The sequence below is a fragment of the Sinocyclocheilus rhinocerous genome, unplaced genomic scaffold (genome assembly GCF_001515625.1).
Source record: "Sinocyclocheilus rhinocerous isolate Xijiao unplaced genomic scaffold, SAMN03320098_v1.1 scaffold1728, whole genome shotgun sequence".
NCBI lineage: Eukaryota > Metazoa > Chordata > Actinopteri > Cypriniformes > Cyprinidae > Sinocyclocheilus > Sinocyclocheilus rhinocerous.
In genome coordinates, this window is record NW_015630992.1 from 47,246 (window position 1) to 58,433 (window position 11,188).

Below are 11,188 nucleotides of genomic sequence, written 5' to 3' on the forward strand. Positions count from 1 at the left end.
ATAATAAATATATTTTCTAAAATATAATATTAAATCATAATATAATATTAAATAAATACTAAATAATATTTTGGAATATAATATTCCAAAATATAATAAAAAAAGTTAATAAATAAAGTTCTGCGTCTTCATTGAGTTTGTTATTTTATAAGAGAGGATAATTAATATTGTTAGTTAATATTGATTAGCACTAATTGAGTGTTGTTTGTTATTTTGAATCAGTGGTGTATTAGCTATTCTGATGCCTATGCAATTTAATGTTTGCATTTCACAGCAAGTGTATTCTGTATATAACTGTATGTGATTAATAAAATATTAAATCTTGAATCAGTGCTTAACTAGTGCCACTAGTACTGCTCGTAAATCTAAATTGCACCACTAACAGTGAAGATTCACTACAAATCAAATAGGTTTAAAAATAAAGGTTTAATAAGGTTTTGAAAATCTTCATTGTTAAGCTCATGATGGATGTTTTGTCAAATTTGTTTGCCAAATTTGATTAGGTATTAAAAAACTAAGATTTTTATTTTATTTTCCTTTTGTGAAAATTTTCATAATTTTCACAGTACAAGATTAAATCTGAATGTCTTTTCAGACAAGTCTTTGAAAGCTGTGGGTGTGAAAGATGAAGTAAAATAACAGAATAATAATAAATAATTAATATTATCAAATTAAATGAAGTAGTGGTGCATAAAAAAATAAAAGAATGAAATGATTTGTATGCGTCTCTTTCAGGTACTCCTATACTGGGTGGAAAGAAGTTGGAGTTGACGCGAGAGAACTTGACTGCTTTCTTCTCAAATCATGGTACTCCGAAGCAGAAGTCTCAGCCTCCCTCTGTGTTCAGTCGTGGCAGTAACCAGACCAGCGGCGGCAGAGGGCCAGGTAAAGAAAACACACAAACACACATAAAAAAGAACTTAAAACACGGATTCCTCAAATGATATGGTTGCTATTATTGCAGCTCACAATGACTTGCTCGTTCTAACTGGAGCTATTATTCATTTTCTTGCACTACATGCATTCATTTCTACAAATTGCTAGATATAAAGATATAAAAGCACTTTTATAAACTTTTTTTTTTTTTTTAAAGATATAAAAGCACTTAAAGAGGTCATATGATGTTATTTTAAAGATCATTATTTTGTGTATTTGGTGTAACAGAATATGTTGACATGCTTTAATGTTCCAAAAACACATTATTTTTCAAATACTGTACATTATTGTAGGTCCTCTATGCCCCGCCTCTCTCAAACGCTTAAACATGAACACCCCAAATTGTATTGTTGCTATTACTGCACCTCACAATGACTTGCTGGTTATGACTAGGACTATTAATCACATTAATTAATTTGTACAAATTGCAAGATAATGTCACGATTTATATTTTAATTTGATTAATTGTGCAGCCCTAGTAACAACATAATGACAGATATGTTTTCTTTTTTGAAAGTCAGGAATGAATTTTGCCACTCAAGACTGTTAAAACAAAAGACCCAAAAAGTGTTTGGGATAAGATTTTTTATTAACAGTTTGAATTAGGAAATATAAAAAATAACAACCGTTTTAATCGTAATTTTAGTTTTAGTTAAAGTTTAAGTAAATTTGTTGTTTTTATGAATTAACAAATATTAGGTTTTTTATATATATATATATATTAGGGCTGTCAGTTTAACGCGTTACTTAATTATTCTTTTATATATATCAATATCTTCTTTTATGTTCCATAGTTTATGTCAGGCTGTTGTAGCCTAAATGTTTGTGTAATAAATTTTATGTTGAATCAAGTAAAATATTTCTTTCTAAAGCTACAATTTGTAATGTCTACTTGATACTTTCTCATTTAACACAAAAATAGCTTCAAATAATCTTTTGTGGGTATTTTCAGTCAAATTTATTTTGCGATTAATTAGATTATATATATTAGATTATATATAGATAATTATCATGTAATTAATTAGATAAAAAAATTTAATCAACTGACAGCCATAATATGTATATATATATATATATATATATATAAGGTTTTATTTCAGTTAAGGTTGATTTTATTTCAAGTAACAAACTTTTTTTATTTTAGTTTGTTTTTTATTTTAGTTTTAGTTAACTATAATAAGCCTGGACCCACAATACCCAAGAATTTCCATTACCTTGATTTACCTGTTTCAGCCGTCCCAATCCTCATGCTTTTTTCATGAACGGTGCAGTGGTCGAAATGTTCTCTCTAGGAGGCAACACTGTTCCCCCACAAAGTATTTTAATACCCAGAGGATCAGAGAGAGCAGCGCAGGATGTTTGGACAAACAGACAAGAAAGACCTGCAGGGAGACTTATGGCCTCGTACTCCAGTAGCCCACATTCCTCTGTTATTACAAACCATAATGACTTGACACGTCTCATTTTATGGTAGAAGTTTTCTCTCCACTAAAAGCTCTTAGATCAACTTTGTAATGGCTTTCTGTCCTTAGGCAGTGAAAATATTCCCTTTGGCTCGGGGATATAGCTTATAAAGCCGTGCAAAATGAGTCTCTTTATTATAGTCCTCAGCGATTCAAGTGCACAGCTGCAATTCGAACAAAGTTTTAATAGAATGTGACAATAATTTACTGCCACTTTGTGCCAAGTCATTGCAGTTTATTTCATCTATGCGTTTACTTTGTTTTGACAGCATTTTAGGCAGTCTGAAAAGTGGCCTCAGAAATTATATGATACTTAAGACACACTTAATGTATGAATGTCACTGCATTTGATGATAATGTCATCAGCTTCACTTTTTGGAAACTTTTTTTGTTATTTTGTTTTTTTTGTTTGCTTTACTTTTATTTTTGGATTCGTTTGTTTGTTTGGTTTTTTTTTGTTTTGTTTTTTAAGTTTTTGGGGGGCAGGGTTGTGTTTTTTTTTTTTTTTTTCATTTTGTTATTTTGTTTTGTTTTGGTTTTTGTCGTTTTTTTCTTTTGTTGTTTTATTTTTGTGTGTGTTTTTTTTGTTGTTTTTGCTTTGCTTTTGGTTTTTGGTGGTGTTATTTATTTTATTTTTGTTATTTTGTTTTGTTTTTTGCTTTTGTTGTGTTTTAATTTGTTGGAGTTTTTTTTTTTTTTTTTTTTTTGCTTTGCTTTGGTTTTGTTTGTTTTTTTTTGTGTTGGTTTATTCTTTTTTTGTTGTTGTTTTTATTTTGTTGTCTTGGTTTTATGGTTTTTGTTTTGCTATTTTGTTTTGTTGCTTTTTGTTTTTGTTCAGTTTGGGGGATTTCTTTTTGGGGTTTTTTCCTCTCTATTTGCTTTTTCTATTTTTTTCTTTGCTTTTTTTTTTCTCTTGTTTGTTTTAATGTGGCTTAGATGTCCATGTATCTCTTCAGGCCACTGTAAGAGTAAACTTTACAAAGTTCAGAAGGAGATCTGTATCTTTTAAGTATGCTTGGGAATGTGATCTGTGATTGCTGATAGCATGATGTTTTCTCAGCTGTGTGACCGTTATGTGACTGCAGTGTGTTTGAGGGCAAGAAATGTCCTTTCTCTTTCTGTTATCTGTCTCTCTCTCACTCTTTTGCTCTCTTGTAACACTTCACTGCTTTTCTCCTCCAGCACAGCAAAAAATACTGGAACACACACACACACACAGATACACATTGATTGCCGTTAAGGCTCTTAGGCTGTACTGTCCTTCCCAGAAGCCTCAAGGGTGTATTTAAAGAGTGCAGAGGCCACACTTTCTCCCACCATCCCAATGATCCTTAACTTCAAGTGTACTCTAATGCTTTATTTGAAGGGTGCTGCATATGGATTTTACAGCAGACCCATAAAACATACTTGACAGTTTTTTTTAATGGCTGCATTAACATTTCAGAATTCCTGTATAAAAAAAAAACACACACACGCTAGATTCAGACCCTGATATATGATCATTTATAGTAAAGCTAATGAATTCAAGCTATATAGTTTTTAAGACCTCGGTAGGACCTGATTTTGCTGAAACAGGGCCTTTTGCTTAATTTGTGGAATCTCTGGTGAAAGTGCCACATTTATCCATATCTGTGTTGTTTGTCTTACAGTCAAGATGAACGTTGATCCGATTCAGATTCGATTCAGAGAGATTTTGCGGGAGCTGCCAAAAGAAGGCCGTCCCATCAACCTTATTAAGAAGGACTCGGATCGGTCACAGACAACAGAAAAACTGAGGCACCGGGGTAAGAATGTTACATCTTGACTGTTTTGGGTAAAAAATTTTCTATAAAATGCCATTATAGGCTTTTATAAAGGCAAGCCTCTCTTTTGAAAGTTTTTTGAAAGTCTCTTATGCTCACCAGGGATGCATTTATTTGATGGATCGGTCACAGACAAGAACAGAAAAACTGAGGCACCGGGGTAAGAATGTTACATCTTGACTGTTTTGGGTAAAAATATTTCAATAAAATGCCATTATAGGCTTTTATAAAGGCAAGCCTCTCTTTTGAAAGTTTTTTGAAAGTCTCTTATGCTCACCAGGGATGCATTTATTTGATCAAAAATACAGTAAAACAGGCTGCTCAAGAAACACTTGTTATTGTTATCAATGTTGAAATCAGTTGTGCTGCTTGATATCTTTGTGGAAACCGTGATAACTGTCACTAAAAAGTTTGGCATAAGAAAGATTTAAAATAAAAAAATGCTTTGCTTTCATTAAGCAAAGATGCATTCAATTGATGAAAGTGGCGTAAAGACAAAATTGTTCTTTCGAACTTTTTAGTAATAAAAGATTCCTGTAAAAAAAATGAATCACAGTGTATCCACTCAAATGTTAAGCAGCACAACTGTTTTCAACATTTATAATAAGAACCGATGTTAATAATTGAGCACCAATAGTAATTGATAATAATCAAACAGCAAATAATCATATTAGAATGATTTCTGAAGAATCATGTCACTAAAAAGTTTGGCATAAGAAAGATTTAAAATAAAAAAATGAATACTTTCATTAAGCAAAGATGCATTCAATTGATGAAAGTGGCGTAAAGACAAAATTGTTCTTTCGAACTTTTTAGTAATAAAAGATTCCTGTAAAAAAAATGAATCACAGTGTATCCACTCAAATGTTAAGCAGCACAACTGTTTTCAACATTTATAATAAGAACCGATGTTAATAATTGAGCACCAATAGTAATTGATAATAATCAAACAGCAAATAATCATATTAGAATGATTTCTGAAGAATCATGTGACACTGAAGACTGGAGTAATGATGCGGTAAATTCAGCTTTGATCACAGCAATAAATTACATTTTAACAGATATTAGTTAATCAGTTAGAAAACAGTTACTTTACATTGTAATAATATTTTACAATTTAACTGTTTTAATGTATTTTTGATCAAATAAATGCAGCCTCGGTGAGCAAAGATACTTCTTTCAAAACTTTAAGTAATCTTAATTATTCCAAACTTCTGACTGGTAGTGCTTTCAAGCAGCACAACTGTTTTCAACATTTATAATAAGAACCGATGTTAATAATTGAGCACCAATAGTAATAATCAAACAGCAAATAATCATATTAGAATGATTTCTGAAGAATCATGTGACACTGAAGACTGGAGTAATGATGCTGAAAATTCAGCTTTGATCACAGCAATAAATTACATTTTAACATATATTAGTTAATCAATTAGAAAACAGTTACTTTACATTGTAATAATATTTTACAATTTAACTGTTTTAATGTATTTTTGATCAAATAAATGCAGCCTCGGTGAGCAAAGATACTTCTTTCAAAACTTTAAGTAATCTTAATTATTCCAAACTTCTGACTGGTAGTGCTTTCAGGGTTAAAGATTTGAACAAGCACATTTTGCAACCATAGCAAGAAAGAAATTGTATTCTACCACTTTTGCTCTCTTGTATTCAGTCAGACCACTTTAAATGTCTTCTCAGTCCTCTTTGGAGAAGCACAGATGTGTGGTAGTTACACTCGAAGCTTTTAGCGGAGCTTTGGAGCGGAATAAACTCACTCACAGCACTTCTTATGTAACCCGGGGTCAGCGAGAAGTGTTAAAAACACAGATTACCTCTGACGTGTGCTCCAGAGGACTGTAATCTCTGTAACGGTTCCTCTGTCTAACTTGAGCTGAGCGACCAACTCTTTTCCAGCGCAAATTAATAATGGGTCATTATAAAGTTATATTTAGATTTTTCTACAAATGAATATCATGCATCTCTAAACGGAGGGTTCAGTGGATGGAAATTGTTTTATGGTGAAAATATCAATGCATTTGTATTATTGGTTAATTTATATTTATTTATTATTAAAATGTATCATTACAATCAGAGTCAGCATAATTAACCAAATGGCTGACAGCTACTGTATGTGCACCTGTCAAAATATTTGGGTGTTTTATAAAATGCTGGATGCGAAATCATGTCGCATAGAGTCATGCAATGCAAATCCACCTCCACTTCCAAGTTTCCAGGTGGTTTTACTATAACTGAGATCAATTGAGATAAATTCCAAACGAAAAATTTGAATATTAACACATTGCATCAGATATGCTGAATAGATTAGATCAGTGTAGAGGAATCAGAGTAATAGTTTACTGAGAGAGTAATTTACTCACTCTCATGTCGTTCCAGACTCATATGGCTTTCTTTTTATGTGAAACACAAAAGGAGAGATTTTGGAGAATGTGTTGGCTGTTCTTTTCCATATAATGAAAGTGAATGAGCTTCATAAAATCAGAGTCTCCCTTTACTTTCATTAAATGGAAAAGAGTGGCTTGTACATTCTTTCACATTTCTCATGTTGTGTCATGCAGAATAAAGCAAGCCGTACGGATTTTAAATATTGGAGTTAAAATTTTAGGTTGACTATTGCTTTAAAAGTAATCCCTTGTGAAGGAGAACTACTGTACACTTTAGCAAACTTTTAAAATCAGTACTACTTATGGGAAAAATAAACTTAATTGCATGTTATTTTAAATTTACATTAAATCCAATTAGCTTTAGAGAGATTCTTTATATGCAATTTCATTATTACTTCAATTGTTTTTTGAAATATGGTTAAAGTGTACTGCCGAGCGTAACTAAAATTTACTTCAATGTCATTTCTATTGAAATGTGAATGTCTTGTAATTACACATCTGTAAATATGCTGCAATTTAGTTCATTTAAAATGGGTAACTTTATTTTAAGGTGTCCTTGTTACACGTGCTACATGTACTTACTATTATAATAACAATGAATTATGCATAATTACATGCAAGTAACCCTAAGCCAAACCCTTACCCTAACCATATAGTAAGTATATGTAGTTAATTAATATTACTCAGTACTTAAATGTATAATTACACTGTAACAAGGACACCTTAAAATAAAGTGTAGCCTTAAAATGTATTAACTTTAAATCTAATATTGAATAACACACTACCGTTGAGATTATAATCAAGTACTTTACATGTGCTTTAGTATGTTAGTCAACACATCAAAATCAGTGTACTTCATTAAAACATGACAAAGTTTATTAAAACATGATGATTTAAAATGTACTTTAAAGTGAAACTTAATTTGACATTATTACAAAGTGCATTTTTGAAAATTGTACTAAAGTGTGTTAAGAGCCATAGTCAATAAAGTGTCTCTTTAAGTGGCCTTTTATTTGATATTATGTTATCTGCAAGTAAAATTTTTTTTTAAATATACTTTTAAGATTTGAAGTACATTTAAGCGCTTTTCTTTTATAGCATGGCTCACTGGACAGTGAGAACCAGCTCATGTAGATACAAGTTTATAGGTATCACAATTTCCTCATGTGCAGTGAAACTGGCTCACCATATTGTGCAGGTGTCATGTGACCAACATTACCATCTCCTTTTATTGCTCATAAGCTGTAAAATTGTGGTTTGCAAGCCAAGATGCTTGACTTTGCTTTACCCTTTTTAAGTAGGTATATGGCTTACTAATGGCTTTTTAGCCTTCAGCGTTTAGATCTCAAACCAAACTGCCTTCGTCTTGTAGAAATCTAACTGTGTAGGCTGTTTGAGAATTCATAATGCCAGATAATTAGCATTTTCAGTGCGTGTGACGGCCACAAGTCAAAGTTGCATTAATATCTAATGAGATAATGCTGTTTTTTCAAGCTCATACTGCATGATGATATAGTGAACTTGGCAATGTGGAATGGAGCAGTATGGATTTGCACTGCCGCAAAATCTCTATGCCAGCCCATTTAAGAGTGCCAAAATCAGCACTGTTCTGCCCAAAGAGAGTCACTCTTCCACCTTCACGAGAAAAAAGGTCATCCAGGCTGTTAGTGCAACCCCGCATATGTCGGAGATGGATGATTCTGGCCTGCAGACTGGAAGCAGGTTCAGCATCGATGGATTGTGTTTGTGTAATGTAATGAACAATTTAATAATGCAGCAAAATGTGAGACTCAACCAGAACCAGGGCTGCGTTTATACAGCTTCACACAGAATACACTGATCAGTCTTGTTCGGAAAGCTAAATACAGTTCTATTCATACGAACATATGAAAGACTGACAAATCTGAAATGCTGAACAGTTTGGAATTGAATCCTTACAACCGAAGTGTTTTTTTTTCAGTGTTAAATATGTTTACATCATGAATTCATTCATGAATATCATTACATTTTGAGGAGTCATACCACACTTTAACAACCTAAATAAACCTTGCCTTGTCAGAAAAAGGTCCAATTATCTGATATTTTAATATACTTTTGAACTTTACCTTCTTGAAGTATTCAATAAAATGATGCAAAGCTAAGAATTTATATTTATATATATATATATATATATATATGTGTACTGTATGTAAGTTAAATAAATAAAGCATAAATAGTATATAATTGTTTTAAATAAAATGTTCTTTAAATTCTATATTATTTATATTATTGTATACATCTATAATATTATTATTTATATAATGTTATATTTTTTACTTTAAAAAATAATCATATAAAATTGCATATAAAATATAAAATGCAAAACTAAGTATTTTATTGTCTTAATTATGCTTTTTTTTTCTTCATTATGATATCAGGACACGGTAACATTTTTTACTTTATGTACCCCCAAAAATTTCAAAATTAATTTTATTCAGAAATTGAAAATCATCCTCATCATAGCAGTGGCGTAATCAAGTAATTGCATGTATGAATAAATTTTTTATGTATTTTTAAACCATACTAATAGGTCCAGACAAAAAAAAAAATGCATAACCCATGTGATAACTCCATTACCAGTGTGCTTCTAAAAACAAAAATGAAGGATTTATTTAAAGGGGTCATATGATGCGATTTCAAGTTTTCCTTTCTCTTTGGAGTGTTGCAAGCTGTTCGTGCATAGATAAGATCCCTAAAGTTGCAAAGACTAAAGTCTCAAACCCAAAGAGATATTCTTTATCAAAGTTATAATTATGCTTTTTTTGCTTCATTATGATATCAGGACACGGTAACATTTTTTACTTTATGTACCCCCAAAAATTTCAAAATTAATTTTATTCAGAAATTGAAAATCATCCTCATCATAGCAGTGGCGTAATCAAGTAATTGCATGTATGAATTAAATTTTTATGTATTTTTAAACCATACTAATAGGTCCAGACAAAAAAAAAAAAAGCATAACCCATGTGATAACTCCATTACCAGTGTGCTTCTAAAAACAAAAATGAAGGATTTATTTAAAGGGGTCATATGATGCGATTTCAAGTTTTCCTTCCTCTTTGGAGTGTTGCAAGCTGTTCGTGAACAGATAAGATCCCTAAAGTTGCAAATACTAAAGTCTTAAACCCAAAGAGATATTCTTTATAAAGTTAAGACTAAACACATTTCATTACACCAAATACACAAAATAATGTTCTTTTTAGCAACATCATATGAACCCTTTAAAAACAATTTTCACTCAGAAATAAATTTCATAAATAATTACAAAGAAACAGGAAGTGACACATTGAATTGAACTTGAAATAGAAAGACTAAAATAGTTTTTTCTTGTAAAACTCCAATAATCTTTGTTGTGTAACTATATGTTTCTCCTCCCCAGACTCCCCTGACAAGCCTCATTCCCGCTCGCTGTCACCTCCGGAGAACGGCTTCAAGCATCTGGAGTCACGGCTCTACAGCAGCCAGGGCAGGGGTCCGACGAAAGCCGAGCTCTGGCCTGTTACTAACACTCAGTACAGCCACGAGCCCCGCTGTCAGTCCCAGCCTCGCGTCCCGCTTCGTCCCCCTGGAGAGAGCCGCTCTCGGAGGCTGGATGTGGCCAACGGCTACGATACGGACAGCAGTCAGGACTCCCGGACGTACGGAAACCCTCGCAACCGGCCGAATCGAGCGTGGAGGCCGATGCGAGAGGCGCTTAACGTCGACAGCATAATAAACAGCGATAATAATCAAAACTCCCACAACTCTCGCAGACAGACCTTTAATCAGGACAGCGAAGAGTCGGCGTGGGTCCGACGAGAAGAACGCAAACCCAAGAGCTTAATGACGATTTACGAGGACGAGCAGCGGCAGGACATGGGCAGCAGGAGCTCGCTGGAATCAGAGGACAGGGTTAAATCAAGCGTCAGTAACCTCACCATTCGGACTGATAACTGGAAAATCCAGCGCACTGAATCTGGATACGAGAGCAGTGATCGTCTCAGCAGCAGACACATCCCTATTAAGTGTCATTTTGTAAGGCTGAGAAATTAATTAGGGAGATTTATATATACATACTCTACCAATTAGACGTTTTGTGACAGTATGATTATTTTTTTGAAAGACATGAATAGTTTTGTTCAGAACAGATGCATTAAATTGATCAAAATGACATTTGTTATGTTACAACAGATTTCAATCCCAAATAAATTGTATTGTTTTGTATCACAGTGTCCACAAAAGTATTAACTCTTTTCAACATTTATAATAAAAAGATTTGTTGAGCAGCAAATCAGCATATTAGAATGATTCCTGAAGGATCATGTGACACTGAAGACTGGAGTAATGATGCTGAAATACAATATATTCAAATAGAAAACAGCTCTTTTAAATTATAATAGTATTTCAGAATTTTACTTTTTTTACTGTGTCTTTAATCAGAAATGCAGCCTTGGTAAACATAAGAGACTTATTTCAAAAGCATAAAAAAAATCGAATGGTAGTGTATATAATATAATGTTTTTTTGTTTGTTTGTTTGTTTGTTTATATATATATATATATATAATA

At 32.4% G+C, this 11,188-nt stretch overlaps 1 protein-coding gene across 1 annotated transcript in view; it reads left to right on the forward strand.

Annotated features, from left to right (window-relative positions):
- usp53a (ubiquitin specific peptidase 53a) overlaps positions 1–10,674 on the forward strand; it is a 40,839-nt gene extending 30,165 nt beyond the window's left edge. The window contains exons 12-14 of the mRNA XM_016553478.1: positions 736–885; positions 4,049–4,183; positions 10,022–10,674. Coding sequence (XP_016408964.1) covers positions 736–885; positions 4,049–4,183; positions 10,022–10,674 — 938 coding nt within the window. The remainder of the gene's footprint in view (positions 1–735; positions 886–4,048; positions 4,184–10,021) is intronic.
- The last annotated feature ends 514 nt before the right edge of the window (positions 10,675–11,188 follow it).